The 25,399-nt window shown below is 37.1% G+C and overlaps 1 protein-coding gene across 5 annotated transcripts in view; it reads right to left on the reverse strand.

Moving 5' to 3' along the window:
• Positions 1–25,399, reverse strand: part of kcnab2b (potassium voltage-gated channel subfamily A regulatory beta subunit 2b) — a 66,300-nt gene that overhangs the window by 15,095 nt on the left and 25,806 nt on the right. For 4 of the 5 annotated variants that reach the window (XM_047807545.1, XM_027170762.2, XM_047807544.1 and 1 more), the window contains 7 exons: positions 10,309–10,352; positions 10,179–10,216; positions 9,505–9,584; positions 7,990–8,034; positions 5,338–5,382; positions 4,347–4,390; positions 4,163–4,249 (listed from right to left, as the gene is read on the reverse strand). In XM_047807545.1, coding sequence (XP_047663501.1) covers positions 4,163–4,249; positions 4,347–4,390; positions 5,338–5,382; positions 7,990–8,034; positions 9,505–9,584; positions 10,179–10,216; positions 10,309–10,352 — 383 coding nt within the window. Of the gene's footprint in view, positions 1–4,162; positions 4,250–4,346; positions 4,391–5,337; positions 5,383–7,989; positions 8,035–9,504; positions 9,585–10,178; positions 10,217–10,308; positions 10,353–21,744; positions 22,615–25,399 lie in introns of those variants that run through there. The other variant, XM_027170760.2, reaches the window with a different exon arrangement.

Raw genomic sequence — 25,399 nt, forward strand, 5'->3', positions numbered from 1 at the left:
GATTATCTGCTGCATTGGACACAAGTATTGACTGTCAACAGAGGAAGTAGTTTAGTGAGTCTCAAGGCTGCCCAGTTACTTACAGTATGAGTCACAGTTTATGGCCTTGGATGAACTCTTAAAAGACTGTTTTCAAGGCATGTATGAACCCTGATCTGCTGATGGCCTCCAAGAACCATGTTGCACAGATTGCAGTCTCTAAACAACACACAAAATTCCATGACCCCAATCTCTGAGCTGAGTAAGTTTTTGTAAATGGAGTCACTGCACATGCAATGTTGGTCATACAGTACAGTATATCACCTCCCCTAGTTTTTCCTATGAACTGCTCCTTTTCCTATGTTTCTCCCATGTATTCTTCCTTTCCCTGTGTTCTCAGTTAATAAAACAGTGTTGCTATTTTCAGTATCAGATGCCCAAGCTGATGTATTGAGCCCTGTTTTTCCTCCCTAATTCAAGCCTGTCCCAAATTCTAGCCATGTGCAACTGTGTTGGTTCAGGCCTTCTAGTAAAGTAAGTTTTTCAGTAATCCATGTTCGCCATCTGTTTGTTTTCTGGTGGTGTGCCTAAAGATCCCAGCATTAGGATTGATGTTTGGAGGCTTTTGAATATTTTATCTAAAACCTGTCGAATCTGCACAATTTTTTGACTTTCCGGTTTCCTTATTCACTCCTTATTCCCAGTCATTATTACTGTTTTTAACTGTTTCTAACTTTCTACTTTACTATCTTTTCCCCTGAGATTTCAGCAGTCAAAATCTGCACCGTGCTACAATCAAGTTCTTTTTCACCGTACTTGATAGTTTCTGGTTTATAACATGGCAGGTTCTTGTTTTAAATGTTACCTGGTCTGTTGAGTTGTGATTTACCTTCATGTATTTGTATTTTGAACGGTGCAATACAATACAATAGAATATTGATACGTTTGAACTTTGTTTTACATGCAAACTTCAAACCTTAAACAATGAAATAATCCCTTGAATTCATACATGTAATGTCAGCCTAATTGTAAGATATTTGAATGTGCAAAAACTCTAATGCAGACATGCAAAGAGTAAAAAGTATAGTTACTAAAGTAGTGTGAATAAGGAATATAAACAAATAAGCATGCACATAAATCACACTAAGCATTCATCTTGCAAAAAATACTGCATTGACCAAAGGCGACCTAAAAATGACAGACGATGCACCAGGTAATAGGGCACATGACTTTCTTGGATGCGTAGCTTCTTATATAATTTATATTAACGAGACAAGCAGACAGAAAGCTTTCTGTTATCCTTGCTAAATATGAACAATTTAGCATCTATATTAGAAGATGCTAATTAAATGTATTTTCCACTATAAAATGTTGTACAAGTCAAGCTGAACTTAATGTCAATGGATAAATGTTTTCTGGTTTTCAAACTGAAATCAAATTCAAGTGCATGGGTAGGGAGAAATGAAACAAGGCTGAGATGCAATGATTTTTTTCCAAATCCACTTTGCAAGATGTATAGAATAATCAAATAAATCATTCTAAATCATGTTGAATTTTGGAGTTGAGTCTAAAAGAAAAATAGCATTTTATGAACATGGTCAGACTCTCACACCAGGAAAAACAGGGTGAAAAGTCACAATTCATTCCCATAAAATGCTTTTGGATACAAAGGATCAAGACTCATGACTAAGGCTACAGTGTACCTTCTATGATGAATGTTCTTGTTTTTGAGGTGTTAAATGGATTTCCTGGTGACAAAAAAACAAGCAAAGTATTGTGAAATAATTCGATAAACTGATGAATGTAACGAACCTCATAGGATTCCTGGTCTGGACCAGCTCTTGCTCTCCATGGTCGTGCAATCATATCTAGAGACCCTACCTCAGCAGCACCAGCCTCAACCATAAACCATTTCATGTTTCTTACAGAGCCATACATCAAGCCAGGCATCATCAGAGCTTTTACAGCTCCCATATTACAGTCTCACTAATCACTTCAGATTGAAAATGAAGTAGTCCGCTTTTAATATGGATCTACATTATAAAGTTATTGTGTTCTGCAGTTTGCTGTGGAGCCATTTACTGTAAGAACACAGTAAACATGCCATCGATTATAAGGAACAAAACCGTTTAACATGATAAAAGCACATCACTATCAAGTTCTAAGGTTATAAACACTCATATGAGCTGTATTCAGAGTTAGTGACTAAAGTCTGTATTTAATATAATTTCAGTAGTTGGAATGCTAGGGAATTATTTAAGTTGATTAAGCAAATGTTCAGGAAAACTTTCTGTACAATCCATTAATATTAATATTATCCATGACTAGGTCATGTAACTGAGGCTGCCATATTTAGTATTTTATTGACATATTCTAACGCCATACTTATTCTATTGTGTAGAACATCTGAGACAGAGTTTTTCAGTTGTGTCTATACCACTACTTTAAAAAAATAGTACATTTCATTTCAGCATAATCTCCACAAAAAACGTTGACTGATGAAGCAGGTTGTTTTCCCCATTGCTGTATTCTATGTAATATAGATCCAAAAGGCAATTTTAGAACTACAATTTAGACTAATATGTAATAGTTCATAAACAATAAGAATGCAAATATTCAAATAAAGATTTCATAGCTGTATAATTCATTGTAAATTTATTAAGGAGAATATATGATGGTCCTTGTTGTGATCCTAGTCATGATAATCACACATTTCTCAATCTAACAATGAGGGTTTCACCTAAATTAAATGGCTGTCAAAATCCTGCTGTCACCACTATCAGTGGCGAATGAAATTAAATAATTTAAGCAATTATCCAACGTGAAAAGCAAAAACTTAAATTATGTAAAATCTGGAATATTACATAGTAGTTACTGTATATTGATGTTGATAAGTAGTTCTGGCTGGAAGTCTGCAATGCTTTTTAATAACTTATCACCATGTGCTTAATTAACTCAACTCTGAATACGTCCCTAACAATCGTAGGTTCTCTAACCGCATGAAAGCTGTATCTCACTGTGGGATCATACGCTTCTCCATGTTTTTCCTCAGATGCCCAGATTTCAATTTGCTGTTGTTGATTGACAGCTGTGATGTATACACAGGGGTGGAGGAGCTCCTTTCCATATTTGCCATATATTCGCCTTGTCATTCAATTGTTTGCTGCACAGAATGCTGTACCTTGACACAGACAGCTAGCTTGGAGATTTGGTTACAATCTCTGCTTGCCATCAGTGATTGGATGGTTGGCCCAAACCCCTTAAAATGTTGTTTTATGAACGGAGTGTATAATCTCTATTTTGTATTTAAACAGTGTGCTCCATCATGGGGTTTACTGTTAGTTTTGGATGTTATGTCATGTCCTCCAAACTCTGTGGTGGAGTCACTATACTGTCACTTATACATTGTGGTTGTTGATGATAGTGTCACCAAAACAAGAGAACAACTTTCATGCACTATCTGTGCAGTTACTTCTTACTAGGGGATACCAAAGTTACACTAAAACCTAACCTGGCTCTTATCCCCAAGGTTTTATGCCCCCATGTTGCTGCACATCTATATGGACAGGAATCTACAACAGATTCGAGGAAGTGTGATCGATTGTTTGTTTCATGGACAAAGCTCCCACTACACAAAGCTTTCCTCACTGGATCATGGAGGCTCTCAAATAAGCATAAATTAGCAAATTATTCCACAGCTGGTTTGGGAAAGGTAACATGGCATTTTTCTTTAAGACATATGTGATATGTGGCAATCAATGATAATAGGTGTATTTAAAAAAGGGCTTCTGATGGCTTATGTAAAGAGGTGTATCCACAGTAAGATGCTTAATTCATCCTACCAGAGAAGCCGGTTTATACTGTAGTCATGACCTAAAGTTAAGACAAATGCAGTTTATTATTTTTTTAGTTTTTTTTTTTCATTCCTGTTGTGCACTTACTTTAATGAATAAATGAAAATGCTACCTACATTTATATTCAGTCCCCAGTCTAAGGATAATCAGAAAGCATGCTACAAATTTCACATGAAAAGGTTCAAAATAATCAAAAATAATGACACTAAAGTGTAAAAATATATGAGGTTTCAGGAAGTGTGGCAGACATACAGTAGCCATGCTGCATGTAACAAAATAGCACAAAAACACTAAGCAGACAGACAGGATATTCCAGCAATCACGTTTACCTTCCATCGGTGTGTTGGGGTCTGGTCTATTAGCAAACACTACATCAACATATTCTAACTGCATTCTCTCCAAAGACGCTTTCAGACCTAAAGACAAGACGTAAAGACATACAGTTCAGAATATCAGTTCAGTCATGGGCAGCAGAAGCTCCTCAGATTGTGAAGATTATTTGTTGTAGCTTACCCTCTATTATGTGCTTTCTTGACAATCCTCTTTCTGTTTCTGCTCTGAAAAATATAACAAACAGACATTGGTGGTAGTACAGTATAATACCCATGCAAAGTTTATCAGTGCAATCTCAGGCAAAGCTAATTATGACAGCTATCTCCAAATCACACATTTATGTTAAATCAACAAGCAAGCACACTGATTGAAGAGATTATTGCATTATGTTGTCATCATTATTAAACTTCATGTCTATAATATAAAGGTGAAACAAGTAAACAATTGAAAAGCACATAACTTTCAAAAAGCACAAAATTTCTTATCTTTAAGAAGCACCAGACTTGAATCATTTAACTTTATCTATTATTTATACACTAAACCTTTTAAGAGTTAAGTATGCAGCTACAGTATGAGGAGCAGAATAAAAAAATCTGTGCAGATATTAATTTTATAACACAATGTAAATGTTAGCTAGTTAGCTGATTCATCACATGAACATCACATAGAAATGTCCTGTAAAATTCCCTAATGATATATCAGATCATATAACATACAGTAATTTATACTGTAAAATATGTCCTCATTATTCACAGTAGAATTTATTTTCATTTTTTAACTGGTCAAAAAAAAGCGTGAAAGGTCACCCCATTAAAATCACACCTCACAACCTCTCATTAGTGTTGGCCTAGGACCTTTAATTTAGCTTAAGGGAAAGTGCAGTGCTCCAAGGGGGGATCGATCTGAAGCACATCCAGGAAACAATTACAGCTGTAGGTCTGGCCACCTGAGTGGGGTGGCTACATGGGGGGGTACACTGTGTATATAAGTGTGTCACTTCAACACACACATACAGTATATACACAGTCAAACACTCATATCCATAACACTCATATTCATAAGCTCTCTATAAAACTTCTACTTGCACTTCTCAGTCTTCTCAATCTTATTCACAAAGATACAGGTAGCCTTTACTGTGACACATATATTAAATAAACATAGAATGACTCACTTTCCACCCCAGTAGATCTTGGTGGTAATAACCAAACTGGAGCGTCTGTGAAAGAAAATAGAACAAGTGCAATGAGACATTTGTAGTGACATTGTGGAAGAAGAAATTTTAACACAATTTCCAGGACAGGTTCCAGACAATGTCCCAAAACACCACATCAGTAAATTAAAATGCCATGAACCATAATAGGTCATTGGACTCAGGAACAACTGTATTCATTCATTCATTCATTTCTACCGCTTATCCGAACTACCTCGAGATAGCCTGTGCCTATCTCAGGCGTCATCGGGCATCAAGGCAGGATACGCCCTGGAAGGAGTGCCAACCCATCGCAGGGCACACACACACACATTCACTCACGCAATCACACACTACGGACAATTTTTCCCAAAGATGCCAGTCAACCTACCATGCATGTCTTTGGACTGGGGGAGGAAACCGGAGTACCCGGAGGAAACCCCCTAGGCACGGGGAGAACATGCAAACTCCACACACACAAGGCGGAGGCGGGAATCAGCCCCCAAGCCTGGAGGTGTGAGGCAAACGTGCTAACCACTAAGCCACCGTGCCCCCCGAACAACTGTATTATTTAACATTATTCCATTAAACCATTGTACATACAGACAGAAGATTTAATCACAAGATGACATATCCCCCTTCTAAGGTTCAGAGTGTGTTCTTTATGAATGTGTCCCATTATTCCTGCACTCAATCAAAGTCTTTTCAACAGTCTTTAAAAACGAATCCGTGTTCCTCTAACCAGGAAGAGAAGCAAGTGGGTAGTCCTGTATAGCACCGAAGCATAATTCACACAAAGTCATGTATACATTCCACTCAAAAATACTGGAATGGTAAGGCAGATTATTTTGTTTTTGCATAACTGTAGATATTTGGGATCGAGATAAAAAAAAAATAATAATATGACACAGTACATCAGAATTTAAGATTTCCTGATATGAAGTTTTCATATTTTTTTAAACCAATGGAACAGAGAAACCAAAAGGATAAACAAACTCAAGATTGTGGTGAAACTCAAGATTAGACAAGAATAATTCAGTAAAAATGAAGCAGGCATTGGCCAAAACATCAATCAATGCAGGCAGATAACAAAGGAGTGATAACATCACAGATACAAAAAATTGAAAAAAATATCTCATCTAGGCTGCTTAAAGGGAGCAGTATAATTATAAACTGGTAAGTTCCACTATTAATCAGGTAACTCTAAATGAGGGTTGATGCTTGATGCTTAGTCATGTGATGATGATGTGGGCTGAGGGTTGTTTGAGGCATGGTAGTGGCACCATGCCTAAAACTCTTCTTTAACTTCTTACACTCCTGACTCACATTCAATACATCACCCCAAATCATATTATTAAGTAACTACTATGAATTATTTCGTTCACTGTTGTAAAAACTGTAGAAAAGATATGAAGTGAGGAATGTAGGTCTGGACACAAAGAGTTGAATTCAATTCAATTCAATTCTATTTATTTGTATAGTCATTTTAACAATTGACATTGTCTCAAAGCAGCTTTACAGAAGTATAGAAACATAGAATATACATTTTTAAATTAATATTTACAATTAATACTAGGGGGGTACGGTGGCTTAGTGGGTAGCACGTTTGCCTCACACCTCCAGGGTCGGGGTTTGATTCCCGCCTCCGCCTTGTGTGTGCGGAGTTTGCATGTTCTCCCCGTGCCTCGGGGGTTTCCTCCGGGTACTCCGGTTTCCTCCCCCGGTCCAAAGACATGCATGGTAGGTTGATTGGCATCTCTGGAAGATTGTCCATAGTGTGTGTGTGAATGAGTGTGTGTGTGTGTGCCCTGCGATGGGTTGGCACTCCGTCCAGGGTGTATCCTGCCTTGATGCCCGATGACACCTGAGATAGGCACAGGCTCCCCGTGACCCGAGAAGTTTGGATAAAGCGGTAGAAAATGAGTGAGTGAGAGACAATTAATACTATTTATCTCTACCTTTTATCTATAATGAGCAATCCTGAGGCAAAGGGGCAAGAAAAAACTAGGATAATGGCATTTCTTTTTCTTTAGACTAAGGATATTCTGTTGTTGTTGTGTTTTTTTTTTCTTTTTGCAACCCTTGATCATTCCAGAAGTTTATTATAAATTTGTATTTTTTTAAAGAATGAATATGATTAACAATAGATTCATAAATAAACATGAAGAACAATGGATTGCAGTCTCTCTAAATGTACATTTACAGCATTTGGCAGACACTCTTTTATACAGCTGAGCAATTGAGGGTTAAGGGCCTTGCTTGGGAGCCCAGGTGAGGAAGGTTGGCAGCCCTGGGATTTGAACTCACAACCTTCCAATCAGTAGGCCAACTCCTTAAACACTGAGCTACCACATCCCTCTAATTGTTTTAGCAATAAGGTAAGAAAGAAATGTCTGGCAAAAAGCTGCCTCAGGTCTCCTTTTTGTAGCTCACAGTACATATAAGGTTGATGGTTCAGTCAATGTACTGTATGAAGCACAGAGCCATTTCTATTCAGCTCTGCAATTCTACAGTCCTCTACTATCAGAAATAACATGATTAGGTTCCACACTGACATGTTGTATTTAAAGACAGCAGGCTTACTGAAATAGTCACAAAGAAAAAAAATACACAGATAGAAATGAAAGTCTCTACCTCCATCCTTTTTTCTTTATTATACTGCCAAGAACCACTTCAGCCCTTTAAGAAAAAAAAAGAGAAACAGTTAACACGTTATAACTGTGAGGAAAAAAAGGTGCACTTCTTCATTCTATTAAAGAGTTTCCTCCAGACCTACTGTAGATAGACATATTAGAGCATTTGGGACCCCCTGCTTTGTATACCAAAAATCATGTTAATGAAGCAGAGTAGAATGCAGTGATATTAAATAATTTCACAGCATCAAACACAGGCATAAGCTGATTGCTTCCTGAGCTTTGAGGATATTTTGAGTAAAAGTCTGGCTGGGATGATGGGGAGTATTACTGTGTGTCTAATGACAGATGAAGTATCCCTCTCCTAAGGTTTAGTGTATGTTCTTTATGAATGCGTCCCATTATTCTTGCACTCAGTCAAAGTCCGTTCAAAAGCCTATTGAACTATTGAAATATGGAAGGATGTAGACTTCCTGAGGGGAAAATGACCTGCAGTCTCCTCAGACAAAGTATTTATCTGGACATTTTTTACTATATCAGTGGTAGTTCCAAGAAGCCGAGCCGGGTAACATGATAGGGAGTGTGTGCCTATACTATATGAGTAATACAGAGAGATGTGTTACTACTACCAGGGAAAGAAGCAGGTGCGTAGTCCACTGGGATATTAAACCCAAAAACACACACACATATGTACATATATATATATATATATATATATATATATATATATATATATATATATATATATATATATATATATATATATATCCCAGTATCCCATATATATATATTCACCTTCAAAAATATTGGTATGGCAAGGCCAAAACTATTGTTGTCACTGTAGATTAAATTAAAAGATGAATATAATACTATAAATTAAAATTTTATTGAAATTAACAACTTAGAATATGGCACCCAGTTTTACTAATACTGTTCCAATACTTATGGAGGAAGCTGTATGTTTTTTGAGTGAATGATTAGCATATGCATTTGTGGCATGAAATCTGCCTGTCTGAGTATAACACTTTTTCAAATGATTTATACAGATCTACATTTAACAGCTTGTCTCTGATGCTCCACAATTTAATCTTTGCTATATTTTATTATTATTAATAAAAATTATTTAATTCTACCATTCTTCGATGTGTCTTTAACCTGAAAAGCCCATATTTTTTAAATTATATATTCAAATTAAATTAGATATTATAAATGCAAATTGTAAATCATTTCAAATACAATCTATCACTTACCAAATTACAGCAAATATATCTCCAGAAACCAATATAGGGCTGCAATGAATTACATGGCTTAAAAAATAATTAAACTTGCCTCAGATCCTTTCTTCAAAAAATAATTACATTCAGGGAAAAGATACTCTGGTGGAAATATATAATGGCACACTTATAAAAGCAAATCACTATTGTCAGCCGCTGAAGACGACACAGTGCAGTTTGACTCCTGTTATAATTAAAGTATGTGAGCAGTGAATGATGAAGGAGATAAAGAAGGCACTCACTTGCCCGCAGCATACACCTCAGCTGTGTCAAACAGGTTGATCCCATTTTCATATGCCAGCGTCATTAACTGCTCTGCTACCTGGGAATAAAAGAGTGAGGATAAAAGAAAGAATAGATAAAATCCTGAGCAGAATGAAGAGAGATAACCATACAGAAAAACTTGATAGAACTGCATAATTAAAGCATTATGAGAAGAAATAAATGTTCAGTCCTTCAAGTCCATATTCTCAAAAATTTGTTCGATGTGCACATGTAATGAAAAGTACTAAAACTTCGGGATATATTTTTTTGGATATTTCCTGTAAATGTCTACATGACATCATAATACATACACATACATACATACACATACACAATATCTTGATTGTACTGTATGCATCATAATATCTTGATTGTATGCTGTTTTGCTGATGACAGCAAAACTGAGGCTTGAATACCGTATAATTAAGTGTTTGGTTTGAACAGAGTGGTCTATACATTACAGAAATACAAACTTGTCCCAAGAAAGAGCTACACAAAATTAAAATGAGCAACCCAAAATATATGAAGAGATTATTCTAATCATTTATATCCACTGTCCAGAAAGTCTTGTGCCTATGTACCACCACTATGAAGGATAACTTTCTCTATGCACATATGTAGTGTATAGAACATAACAATGATTACACAATACCTCATCTGTGATTTGACCTCCAAAAGTCACCCACGTGCCTGGAAACATTACACATAGTGTCAGAAGATGAAAACAAACTGTTTTCACTAATATAAACAAAAATGTTATGAAACAGGTCTTTAACACTCACCTAGCCCTAGACATGACACCCGTAAACCAGACTTTCCAAGGTTTCTGAAAGAAGAAGGGACTCCAGTCAATTCCTTCATACTGAATCATAGCTACAATATTTTGATACACAATGGCAATGTTAATCACAGGGGTGATTCTAGGGTCAGAGCTTTAGGGGTGCTGAGCACCCAATGAGCCCCACTGTCACCACAAAAACAAAAAATATGTCTATTGAAAAATAACTATCATTTTTACATTGATTCAATTAACTCCGAAATCCAGATTTTTTTTCTTATTTTGAGACCTTTTCAGAACACCAGCTTAATTGTGAGAGTTGAGAGACAGACAGTCCCCTGTAACAAACACAAAACCTTCTTCACTCAGCTGGTTTTCCTGACCGTTATCTCCATGTGCCTCCTTTTGTATCAACAGTCATCAGATTGGTTAAATTTGATTCAACTTTATTGTCACTGAACAAAGTAACAGGTACTTGGACAACAAAATGTAATTCATCTTCTGTAAATTATTTACAAATGGCCATCTATCAAATTAACAATAAACTTTAACAACAGAGACACACATAGCCATGTACGCAGTTTATTTGTCATGCTGCTGTTTCTGTTTCACACTCTAGCAGTTCATAAACAGAACTGCATGTGTCTTGTGGAAGAACATTGTAACCGGCGCTACTTCTCTCCGTTTATGACTATGGACGAGTCACCCAGGTCCTGTGCTACTCGCTGGACTAAAATAGTTCGAAAATGTTTTCTTTTTCATCCTTAACACATGCATTTTATACCACAGACTATGGAGTATGTTTTGGACATTATTTAACCTTGTAAAAGACGAACAAAAATTTTAGAATAACAACATTTCTTATTCCAAGTTTTAGCTGAGCTCCTTTTTAGGGGTGCTGAAGCACCCCTAAAAAGGGGCTAGCCTCGCCCATGGTTAATCATGAAGTAGAAGGACCAAATTTTGGATTTTTTGCTTCAGGGTCTTCAGCTGGATCCCAAGCTTGTGTTACCGAGTATATGCTTTGTGTGGCTTTCAGTTTCTCCCAATAACATGTAGGTCTACTCTAAATTGACCAGAGGTATGAATGTTTGTGTGCTTAGTGCTCTCTGATGGACTGGTCCCTCATCCAGGGTGCAGACGTCTCACATCATGCCGAACATTCGATGGGAAATATCCAAATCCACTGCAACCCTGACCACAATAAAGTGAATACTGAAGACGAATAAAATGGCTTTTGGTTTCAGCTCTGCTGTCTAGGTTATACAAGATACTAGAGCTCATGGACTTCACTAAATCTAGCCTGGATACAGAGCTCCCTTAAAAAAAAAAAAAAAAAAAAAAAAAACAAGAACAGCCACTCAGAGCTTCTGTTGACTCTTTTGTTCAGCAACCTCCAAGATTGTATGGAGCCAAGGATGTATACTGTATCTTACAAATTACCATGTGACTACACTGCCAAGGGCACAGAAACAGCCACATAGTGCTTTTATGACTAGTATTTTTATTTGGTGTGCTCTACATAGAAGATAGCAACCAATTTACAATTACTCTTCACAGGCAGAAAGGCTGTCTCATTATAAATAAACTATAGAACATTTTAGACTAGGCAAAAAAAAAAAAACAGACATATATAAAAGAGATCTTTTAGAGCTTTAATTTATGTACAATTTTAAGATGCAATCAATAATAAATTAACAAATTGCACAACACTATGATGTAATACAGATGAAATGACATTAGTGAATGTGTGCACACTCAGGCACACTCACACAAACCAGGTCTGAATTTATTACAAGGATGAGTGGCATACTCTACATGTAAGAACAGCTTATCAATATAATCCAAATACTCAAGACCAAATACTGTAGAGCTATCTGATATTCACATATACAGTATAAGACATTCATGGTTAGTAAACAGGCTGTTAGCAATGTCATCTCTTATTGGCTGTGAGAATGTCCTATTAAATCAAATTATCACCGAGTATGGGGGCCTAGAAATCCAGTGATAAATTTTTAACCTGTTGATGAGATACAGTTACTAGAAGGGAGATCTGTTGAAAAGCCCAGCTGCTCTATAGACTTAAACTGATGGGCATAGCCGGTTAACAATACTTTACAGAGTCTTGTGTTCACTTTATACACTTGATCTGATAAACCACAGAAACAATGGCTCCAATGAACAATAGAAACTGCAGACTCACAATAACTTGTACTAGTTATCAGTATTGGAGTCAGGTGGTTTTGACAGATTGCTTATTCATGGGCTAGGGTTTTGGTAGCACACATTATAAGCAGCGTAATGAATGACCATGCAAACATTTAGAATACTATGAAATTTCAGTGTTTCCTTTTCTTTGGTTCAAGTTCACTCTATAATTGATGGCACCATTATCCGTACAGCGACATCCACATACAGCACACACTGACGGAGAGTGGTGTGTTTTTCAAGTAGGGAATACCGATGCCAGAAGACCTTGCCTGAAATTCTAGAGCGTTGATACGCACATCGATGCTCTCGTCCTCTTTAATTATGGAAGCTAGCAAATAGAGTATCAGTCTAAGCAGACTCTGTTGGATCAGTTGTTTCTTTTGCAGCAGTGTAATATTAATTCAGAAATAAATAACACCCTGACTTATAAAAGTGTAGTAAAATTGACTATTTTCCAAGATGCTGGAGAAGAGGTTTCTTCTACAATGGGAGAAAACCTAGAACTTACAAGACTAATGAGCTTGTCTTTAAATTATAACTAATGGTAACTTCTTCTCACCATAGAAAATGCACTTTCTATAGTTAAGTCTCTGCAAATCTAAGAAAAACAGCACAAAATGATGTGAGTAAAAGAAAAGCCCCTTAAACCCATATACAGTCTAAAATTATAAGAAGTCTTTTCACATAATGGATGGGACAAAATATCTAGTACAGATGCAGTTTAGTAAGCATCATTTTTATTTTGCAAATGATGAGGAAGTACATTATGACACTGGAATAATTATTTCCCTCATCGATCGAGGATATAACCAAATATCATGGGCTCATAATTATGCAATATTAAGCTCACACACACACGTAAACTGGTGTTTCAGATGGCTGAACTAAATTGTGTTAATAACACATTACTATATAACATAAATCAATTGTTCTATCTCAGTCAGTAATTATACAGACAGTTCCTAATATCAGTAGTGGATTGACACTGGAAGTCGATTAATGATCCAATGATTGATGTTCCACCATCTTCAATGTAATTCCTACTACTGTTCTTCATTGCCAGACTACTCGTGCTTTGCCAAAAAAGCATGGGCGTTCAGGGGATCATAGGAAATGGGGATCATCCACAACAAAATGATTCATACACACCTGAGGCACCTGATACACAATAATCCTGTCAGTAGTCCACTACAACCTGACGATAAACTAAATCCCCAGGTTACCATTAACTACTAACATAAATAAACACAAATCATAAATGAGCACAAAGCCTGGAAATAGCCATGAAGTCTCTGAGCCACGTGCCACAACTGACAGATAATAAATAATAACGCAAACAGTGTTCACCGTCTGAGCAAAAGACAAGCAGTGGGAGAATGTCTGTGCAATTTGAAAATATGGACATTGTGTCTGGACAGACTTTTAACATGACTGATACAGTATATGTGTTCCATTATAAATGTGATCCATTATAAATATTGATCCACAACGTGTATAATCAATATTTCACTAAGACTCAAATGCCCTCCTGCATTCTTGCTTCATCCATTAGCCTTGACTATATAGCTCACTGGTGTAATGGTAATAAACTTGTTAAACCCATTTTAAAGATCCAGTAAGACATAGGTGTTTAAACATTATCCCTACCACTTAAATATTCCAGTGTTCTGAGAGCCAGAGCTACTCATGTGCATTAAGTGAGCCGTGTCTAATCTTTTGTACTTACAAAGGGAACTGATTTGCATAATTATAAATAACTGATGTTATCATTTACACTGGCTGGGATCTCATTCTTTGAAGCCTGGCGCTCCATTTAGGTGCTGTAAGAAATTACAGATTGTATGCACCCAGATTCCACTCCAAGATACATGTCGGAAAGAGCTCATTACTAAAAAGACTTAAGTATCATAAGGTGTACATGACCATGATTAACATTTAAAGACATCTGTCTAGATAACAATGTGTGACCCAATCATTTGGGAGACATTCATTTCTTATGCTCAATACACATTCAAAGCAAAACCTCATTTAAACTACAAAGAGGAAAAACATAATAAAATGCTTGAGCAGGATTTGTTCAGTGTTCTTCTTGACTCTGATGAACCCAAAGTACTTCATGTATTTTGTCACTGCTATGTTGAAATAAACTTTTTCTTCTTCACTGAGATCTTCACCCTAATTGTTTTATTTTCTTATAGGGCTTTATGGCTTCATAATTCCTAAGATAACCTTTCTTTACACAAGACTGGACTTCTACCTGACTATGACCTCAGCCTCAAAGGTATCTTTCACAATACAGAGGCTGTACTAGCAGCAATGTCTTCTACCCAACATTGTTGGCTCACTCTCAAAAAGTCTTGGTAGGAACTATCAGTCTGTCATCCAAAGCTGACATCATCTCAGCTTTAGTTTCCCTTCATTCTCTCTACTTTCTGGCACTGACTGAGACCTGGAAATGAACCCAGATCACTTAGGAGAATTCAGAAATACCAGCTGCTTTGTCTCATACACTACATGAAACTGGAAGGGGTAGAGGAAATTTCATAGAAGAGCTGAACATATTCCTCAGTCTCCGCAGTTCTACTGATACCTCTTTCACTTTACTGGAGCTTTTAACTGCCTTAACCTTTAACTGCCCTTGTGGAACACATGTGAGGAACAGTTCATGATGACAACCATAAGATCCTAGCCAGTATTGCTCTTCACAGAAACAAAGATGCTTTTAGAGTGGCATGAAAAACAAATGTACAGTTTTGGCTGTAAAGGATTTTTATTATCCGTGGAACGACGAAACCAAGGCAGCCATCTTCAACATTCTGTAGAATTCCCAGGAGAAAAGCATCCATGCACTAGATTCCCAAACGTCGTGCTATGATCACAAGAACCCAATATCCAAGAGTAGCAGCACTATTATCATCATTGTCACAAGACATGGAATTATTGACAGCATCGTCGTTTGGTTCTTACCTGGAATGGAGGGTTGGGGATCAACATCCATACAACACACTCCATACAAACTATGCACTTTTCTTCCAGTGCTTGTTTCATTTCTGGGTTTGTATTTTGTTGTTGTTGTTTTCATTATAGCTGCTCACAATGAGGTAATATCCTTGCATGTTTTTTCATATCTTTGCTATGCTGGCGATACTCTCTGTTTTTTGTTTTTTTGCAGAGATCTCAACCATAGTATCTAGAGGCAACTATATCATTGCTGGCAACTAAATTCTAGCACAATACTGTATTTCCTTGGATATTTATCCTTAACCAAGACCTTGCAATATTTCAGCTCACACCATCTGTCAAAGAAAATTGCAAGTTCCACACAACTATCCTTCTTGTTAACATGACTGGCCATTTCACACCACAGCGGCCATGCAGGTGCTTTCTCAGTCCTTTGTCATCCCTAGATAACCTGTCTTCTTGCAGATCTTCTCCTACATGCTATCCAACTTTGTAGCTAATCTACAATTCAGCTGCATGACTACTAAGGTTTTCAGACAACAACCCTTTGCTTTGTTTCATCTTCTGGTCTCCGGACGTTGCCCACATCAGATTTAAAACACTTGCCTACAAAGTCAAAATGGACCAGCTCCCACCTATCTGAACACACTTATCAAACCCTTCTCTGTACAATGCTCCAATACCAAGAAGACATACATCAATCCTCTTTTAGTATTCACACCCAGGTGGTGAAATGACAACTTCTGTACTTATGAACAGCTGAGTCACTGGCTCTCTTAAATTGAAGTCTGAAGATCTACATCTTCACTAAGCACACCAAGTCTGTTCTAAAAGTGTTTTACATTGATAAGTACAGTATACTTAGACACTTATTGTACATATTGTACTAACATGATGATATGCTTTTGATGGCGATTATAAAGCACTTCTGTAACTTGCTCTGGATAAGAGCATCTGCCAAATCTGCAAACAGACATATGCTCTACCAGTACACTCAAAATTTATGATAACTATACAATTTATTATTCATAACGGAGCTGAGTATATTGTAGGAGCAATACTCTCATGGAGGATTTGTTCCAGATTAAAACGAAATAAGGCCGTGGTGTCTGATGTAACAGAAAACCAGCAGGCAATCATTTCTTTCCTCAAGACTGGTCCTAGTGACAGCTGGTAGATGTCTTAATTAGGTCCCAGCATGCAAACACACAAAACCCATCAGCACTGCAGACAGCTAAACACTGTCAGCCAAGTTCGGATGGAAAACATACTGGCATACTTAGAGTCTAAGACTGGGATCACTGAACACTAAATCAATCAGCACTACATGCCCAGGAAGCTAATACTGTAGGTCTTTGAGAGTGAACAAATCTAATATTAACCTGAAAGCTCAAAAACAGGTCTGGTCTTATACAGATATTGGCAATATAGCTGTGTGCCTACGTATGGTAATATGTATTCTATTCCTGGATGTACAGATGAAGAAGTAACATTTGTAAATACAGGGACAGAGGGAGGTGCTAAGGGAGCATCAAATGTTTGTGTTTTTGTTTGCTTTTAATTTTCTTGTGTTACGCTTATAGCATATATCGATGCAAAACAGTACAAAAGCTTGCTCTCAGTGTTACACACTGCTTACACAAGTACTGCACACTGAGGGAAGAGAAAGTAAAAACATAAAGATCTGGCAAAAAGTCTGCCATCAACTTATCAGAATGTCCTCCATATCATACCCCATCCTACAATTCCCACTAAACTATGCACCATATCCTACAGACCCTTACCACCGGTGCAGCCCAAGCAACATCCTAGATACTAGCCCCCCTCCACAGTAAATTTAAAAGGATGTAATGTTTTGATACAAATGAGATATCCTCACACTGCCATCCTTTTGATGGAACCACTCTATGAGCGTGTGGTCTAAACAGAAAGTGATACATGCCACAGTAGATAATTAAAGAGAGTAAGAATTGAACCTTAATCGTCAGACATTTCTTCTCTATGATGTTGTACTTTGAAATTGCTCAAAAAGAACCTCTTTTTTCATCCTCTCTCTTCACCAACAAATCATCCCCCAGCTGATGGTGAGGGTTGATTACATTAAGTAAAAAAAATTAGATTTGAATAGCTCTTTTAGCAATAGACATCACACAGCAGCTTTACAGAAATATATAAATACTGGTTATAATTTTTTTTTATTTAAATATATTGATAATGAGCAAGCCAGATGTGACTATAGAAAAGAAAAACTCCCTGGGACAACATTAGGAAGAAACCTTGAGAGGAACCAGACTCCAAAGGGAACCCATACTCATATGGATGATTATAAATCATTTCTTGTCTATAACTATATACTTTATATAGTCAAATAGTGAGAAAGAGAGTATTTTGCTGAATTTGTTATCATTTTAAAGTGACTTGAAGTACGGCTAAGTATGGTGACCCATAATCAGAATTTGTTCTCTGCGTTTAACCCATCCAAAGTGCACAGACACAGCAGTGAACACACACACACACACACACCATGAACACACACCCGGAGCAGTGGGCAGCCATTTATGCCGCAGCGCCCAGGGAGCAGTTGGGGGGTTCAGTGCCTTGCTCAAGGGCACCTCAGCCATGGCCCAAGATTCGAACCCCCAACCTTAGTGTTAGGAGTCAAACTCTCTAAACATTAGGCCACGACTTCCCCATTAACCATTTACTGTATAATAAAACTGTTCAAACTGATTGTTTGAAATTGCAGTCCAAAGGCTGTAGGAAAGCAGCCTTGCAATCCACAGCCATCCTTATAGTTTTTATTTGGCACTATCCACAGTAATCTATGGTGATTATCATTAAGCTATCTGTTTGGGCCATCTTTAGCAGCAGTAAGGTGATGTAAACTCCAAAAAGAAGTAGGGCACAAGGGTGGTTCAGATTAGGCAACTACAATAATATGCCACCCCTGGAAGTGTCTAACCTCCTTTTTAGTCTAGGTACATTGGAGGGCCACAAATGCTCTGGTGTAATCTCAGACAATCTAGCCTATTTCAGGAAATTCAGGACCACCAACACATGCTGCACATATCAATCATTACTTTCAGTGATTTTATAATCTAAATAGGTGCAGCAGAGTCACAGAATCTGGACCGCAGGCTGATGCTTGAACAAGACAAAAAAGTCTTATACAGTATACATTATTGTCTTTAAACTTTGAAAACAAAAGAGTAGACGTTGCCAATGACCAATCTTATAGAGTATGAAATTGAGACATCCCATCATGGTTGTACCTAACCTCTAACTGTATTTAATGCTAAAACCATAATGGTATTCCAAAAAAGGATTGGATTTGAAACTGAAACAGCTATTGATGAGATACTGTATGCTGTCTGATCCATTTATGTGAGTTTTTATTCATGTGAATGAACCAAATGGTTCAAGAGAAATTTGGAAAAATCCACAAAGAACAGCACATACAACCTCAATGATCGCTTGGGAAAAAATCATCTTGACAAGGCAAATCTCTACAGATACAGTTGCACCAGGAAGAGACAATTGCAAAGACATATTATAGAATCTGCAGTAATGTACAGTATATATTCTTTCCTCACTTGCTCCAGCCCAGTAAATCTGTAGCCATTCATGCTTGGCACAACTGCCTCCTGACATGTTCCTATTTGTAAGTAAGTGTGACAGAAATCCCCAGTAATTTTCTGTCTCAGTGATTTCTCTAAATAAATTACTCCTGGTATTCTATAAGAGGTTTGATTCCACTCACTCCAGTTGTGATATTCAGCTTAAACATTTTTAAATATGTTCAAGTTTAACAATATAAATCTGGAGTGGTACTGTAGGTGTAGCTAACCGATTCTTTTTAGCTGACAATCTTCAGCAATATTCTCCAATAGCCCTTCCTTGGGGTGTACTGGGTCAAGAACAGAACTGCATCTGCTCCATATAGCAGAGTGTCATCTTGCACAACAGTTCAATATCAGAATTGATCTGGTTCAAAAAGAGATTTAAAACCGCTTTAGTTTAATAAAAAAAACAAATATATTGTTTTACCTGATCCTAAATTGGTGTTAGTCCAGCGTTTTTTTTTTTGTTTTGTTTTTTTTACATGTTGTAGTTCATAAACAGCCTATCTACACTGACTCAGAAAGTTTGTACTCAACTAGGATACTTGATCCAGTTCATAGTAATAATTCTGAATAAAAGCTTAATTTACTAATATATACTGTATATATTTCTAACCAGCTATTGTTATTCATATTTTAGCTTTCTTCATTTTCTATATCACAAGTCATTGCACACAGAGTTCACATGCCTTAGGCATTAACGCTTACAGAAAATAAGAAATACTAAAAACAAACCTACACTCGCTTAAAGTTCCATGAACATGTCTGCAAATCATATGCATTCAGTTCAAGTGAACGTTAATCTTTCTTTCCGCAAGTACTTGCAAAATAATAGCATATTTAACTTACTTAAAATTTAACATAATATAAAAAATATAACATTAATTAGTTTAATACAGACTGTAAGGCATTTAGGTAATTCTAATAATTAGGGTTTATATTTAAAAGTCATATACAATTTCTGATATATTTCACTGCCTGATTTCTCTCTCTTTCTGCCCCAGCACTTGAAAATGATCGATTTGTGTCATACAGTACAAACTATGAGGGGCTTGTTTATTGACAGCATGAATCTATCTTCATTGCTGACCAAGCAGACTGAACTAAACTCTGTTATTTAAGAATCAGAAAAAAACTATAGACATTTTACACATTTCTATAATTAATTCTTTGCTCTCTGCATAGTATCTACTTGCACAATTTGTTTCCTAGTTCCACTTTCTTTCATCCCTTCTCTTCTATCTCCACACTTACAGCTAGATGTGAGAGGTAAAGAAGCAAGGGGGCTTCTCATCATTAATTTATTCATTCCACAGTGGGAAAGAGGGAGCGTTGCAGAGCACACTTGTTTGCCTGGATGTTCACAGACACACCAATCAGAAAGAGAGTGTGGGAGGGGGAGCTTCCGCAGGGCGTACTTTCAAATCACACTGCCAATTTAAGATGGAGCACCGTGACTTTATTCCCTAGAGGGATCTCATTTGAAACTGAAACAGGCTTTGATCAAATATGCTACATTACCTGCTCTACCCATACACGTTTTTATGCATATGAATGAAAGGCAGTTATATGAATGTGCAAACAGTGGCATTGAGAGCTATATGTTCATATTAGCAATGCAAAGACATGTATTCTATTTTGCTTACACTCCTCTGTCATTTAGTACAACGCATCTGATCTGATTTCACAAACTCTTCAGACACTTATAATAAAAATAAAGCTAAATAAATATCTATAAGTAACAATATCATATTTTTAAAAATACATTACAATAGGTAACAACAGATATGTTGTGCAAAATAAATGGACATGGGGATTTAAAAGCAGAAGGACGGGTGAAAAAACCACAAGAAATATTAGTGTATAATATTTCATTTGAATGTAAAATACATTGCAGTATGTCATGGAAACTTAAAACCGTAAGTCTTATGAGCTAAAATGTTACGATTGGAGTCAACCTTATTCAGTGCAATGATATGTTAAATAAATCGCTTTAAAAGTTTGGAACTACGGAGAGATCAATTAGACGTGAAAGTGTGGAAGTCAAAGGCCTTTTGGAATTGGAGTAAAGGTTGATAATGCCTTTCAGAGAAAAGACTGGTGTTCGGTTACAGATTAGGTTAATATAAAGGTAAGATACAGTGTATATTATACTACTGTACGTTCTTACAAAGTGCATTTAATGTGCTATTAGACAAAGAACAGGATGGAAGTATGAGTGAGGATTAGATTTACTTTGAGAATGGCATGGTGTACATCTATTTTAAATCTGTCGAATGCAGCAGGAGATTTATTAAATTATCATACCATTAAAAGTTTTTTAAAACTTGCTGAGCCTTGTGAGATTTTCATAATACACTTTTCAAAGATTATTATATGAGTGGGAGCAGTTTGTTGTTTTTTTTTTTTGTTTTGTATTGGTTTAGCTTTCATCTGACGGGCAAGAAACCCAAGCATTTATTTCATAGAATCAATTCTATGAAACAAATCAGAAAAAAATCAATTAAAATGACACTTTCATTTAAAAACTTTCATTTAAAAACATTCTCAATCAAAGGTACTCAATCAGCATCTGTCAGACATAACACCCTGTACTTCCTCTCAGTTTAGTCAAATATATCTCAACTGCGTGTGATTCCTCTTACCTATACTTCATGCCATTCCGGATGCAATGCTCACTGGATGAAGGCAGGTTCTGCACAGAGAGCTGCCCCAGGCTGCGTGCCACCATTGCCACAGTGCGAAACTTATTCTTGGTGCCCAGGCTGGGGCTACCGGCATTCTGCCGATTCAGCCGGTCCTCAGTACTACGGCTTACAGCCCGGTGGTCCGTACACACAAAAGAGACCTGCATGCTGCTGGTAAAATACAATGGGCAGGCTTAATGAAGTCAGGGGGAGCTTAAGACATCCAGAAATGACCTCACGGCAAGAACTAAGGGGTTTTCCCCTTTTTCAAATGAAGTATTGTGTCCTCAGGTAATTCCCGTCCTTTTCAACCTAGAAGCTGACAGAAGCAGTTGCAGAGATTGTAGATGGATAGAATGACTCTCCAGTAGGCACACATGACCTAGAGCTCTCCACAGTAGAACAGCATTGGCTGCAAGAAATGTCACAATGTGTGCATGAAGGAGCGCCTCTGAGCATGTGCTGGAGACTGATCACATCGGAAGAAACTCCTCATCCTACCACGTCACGCTCCAACTCTCCACGCTCCACTAAGCTCTCGCTACAAAGTCAGGGTACTCTGATCCTCTCTGTTCAGCTCTTTTCTACGCTCTACTCCCACTCTCCCCAGTGGATCATGTGCTCTTTTTCCCACTCTCTCTTCCACTCTTATTTCCAGGCACACTGCTCATTTCTCACGGTTTCCTGATCCGTAATATACGTTGAGTGAGCTAGAAAAGAAAAAAGTCCATGAGAGCAGATGGATAGTAAAGGCAAGAGAGTGGGAAGGAGTGACCTTCAGCTATTCTTTGAGATCTGCTTGCATTTGCTATTCCACCCTGCCGATACATGACAGAAAGACTGCGACAGCCAGAGAGGAAACACACACACATACACACACTCACACATGTGCCAGCAGGCATGACAGCACAACGATTAATGATTAGTGTAAAGAGGCAGAAGCAGCAGTCATACTCTGTTATTCTAGAGAATTTGTTTTAGTAATTTATTGTTTTAATGTTTTTCATATTAGTAGAAAATATTAATAATCATGATGGGTATCTATGTGTTGCAAGTTAAAAGAATTTTGAATTAAAGAGAAGGCAAAGATTCTACAGCCTGATCTGCATTAAAAGTTACCTCTGTAATAATGTATAACACCTTTCTTGCCTCCACTTACACTCATTCTGCTGTGGTTCTGTATTCCCCAAATCCATATTCAGCATTGCACAAATAATGGTATAAATGCCAGCATGAACTCAGCTGGATTTGAGGGTACAGTGTGTTGTGTTCTTTCGATAAAACATGGACTTTTATGGCATCCAGACACAACAGACCATAATTCAGTGAGAAAAAACAGGACAGGGCCGTGCCTCCTAAATTTAGCAGCAATCCATTCAACCAAGGAACACAAAATGAAGGAAAGTGTAGCTTGGAAACTATAATCTATCAAAACTGTAAGAATTATAAATGCGTTTGTAGTTTATGTCTTTTTAAGTATTTATTCTCGTAATTATATAATTACTGTAGGTATATAGTTGTATATGAGTATGCTTACAACTGAATGTACACTTTAAAGAGTTTAAAAAGTGATGTAACTATTTACACAAACAAGATGTGTATATTTTTAGAACAAGGATTAGACAGTTCGCATGGCCACACTGCTACATTTCTTCATACAGTATTGCTATGAGTATATAAAGGGTTGGGCAGAGTACTCTGAATAGCTATCGATGGCTGTATACTTACTGTAAAGGCATTCAGGAATATATATCTTCAAAGAATAGATAGTGTGAATGTGCTGGAAATGTGAGAAAGCAGACATTCACTGGTTGTCCTTCCATGGATCACTTTTAGTAGGAACTAACCACTGCAAGAGAACACCTAATACTGTATTATTTATTTCACCTGCCAGTGGTTATAATGTATACTGTATAAGACTTTAAAAAATAAGTGATAATGATGACATAATGTAATTGTTGTGTGACAGAAGTGTGGCATAAAGAATCAATGGAAAGGTGTACAAGATAGTAGTGAGGCCAGCTATGCTGTTTGGTTTAGAGACTGTTTCAGTGAGGAAAAGACATGAGGCAGAGATCGAGATAGCAGAAATGAGGATGTTCTCTTTAGGAGTGTTGAGGATGGACAGGAGCACATTAGAGGGACAGGTCAGGTTGGCTGTTTTGGAGACAATGTCAGAGAGACTAGATTGAGATGTTTTAGACATGTACAGAGGAGGCAGATGGTTATATTGGTAGAAGGATGTAAGATGGAGCTCCCAGGTAAGAGGTCAGAGGAAGGCCAAAGAGGAGATATATGGATGTGTTGAAAGAGGACATGAAGGACATTTGCTAGAGCAAAGGATGCCGAGAATAGAGCTACGGGAAAAGCCTAAAGGTGACACAAAGATCATATAATTGCACACTAAATAATACAGAACAGTTTTGTTCTTACATTGTTACAACGCTTGGAAGTATAACAGCTTTATGCATGGAATACAGTATATCACATTATAAATGTATGTTTAAAAAATTCATTACTTATATAAGATGTATAAAAATGTTAGAAAGTATATAAAAGGATTAAATAAATTGTAAAGTGAAACACCAAGATGGAAAGCATACAATGCTATAAAAATGATTTCACACTTGATTGAATCATCTCTCATACCCTTCTCTATTGGCAACAGTAGCGCCATGGATGTAAATGTATGTGTCTTGTATGTGCTCAGATGCTCTGACACGTGAAATGATAACTACTGTTAGTCAGACTGCAGCACCCACAGTTCCTGCTGTCATTCTAGAGGATTCTAATAACACTAGTGCTTCTGTGCTGCACCTCTTCAATTTTGAGGATTAGAGCGATATGATTCTGCAGTCCTAGATGAAAGAGAGTGGGGTTTCTCTGTGGCATTTTGGCAGCAAGAGGAGTAGGGCAACAAAGGTACAGCATAGGTAACAACATGAAGATTGAACTAACTTGACATTTGGACTCATTTACTCAACCTTGATTGTACTTTTCTTATCAAATCCTATTTAGAATGTAAGTGTTACTGTGTGTATTGAGAATGCATTGAAATGATGATTAAAGCTGTAATTTGTGATGTAGAGTGTCTGACCTCCTCACTCAGATATGTCAGTCTAATACATACCATCTTCATTCCCTGCATTTAGTGTCCTTATCCAGGATCTTTGTTGTATTGTTATGCTACTACAAACTGTTCTAGGAATACCATCAAGGTACTGTAAAACCATGTTAGAGAGAAGTTTGGTTGAGTTACTGTAGCAGAGCAACAAAAACAGTAACCAATATGGATTTTTTTTAATTAGTCTAGAGGTATGACTTCAGTCTTATTTTAAAGATTATTTTTAAGATCATTGGGGTCTAGTACAGAGAAGTCTTATAGAAGGTCTTACTTTTAGCTTGAGGGGTCAAAGGGAAATGTGATGCAGAGTGGGTTTGATGTATGCCATTGGGTAGTTGGAGCAAGTCTCATTTTGTCTTTGGGGAAATGCATTAATGCTTCAAATCTGAAGCTGGCAGTGTCAATGGTGGAAACTCTGCAATGGAGTGATGTTGACGGACTTGGGGAGGTTGAAAACAGCTCATGTAGCTGTATTGTGGAACGGTTGCA

The sequence above is a fragment of the Tachysurus fulvidraco genome, chromosome 23, assembly GCF_022655615.1.
Source record: "Tachysurus fulvidraco isolate hzauxx_2018 chromosome 23, HZAU_PFXX_2.0, whole genome shotgun sequence".
In the NCBI taxonomy this organism is placed as follows: domain Eukaryota; kingdom Metazoa; phylum Chordata; class Actinopteri; order Siluriformes; family Bagridae; genus Tachysurus; species Tachysurus fulvidraco.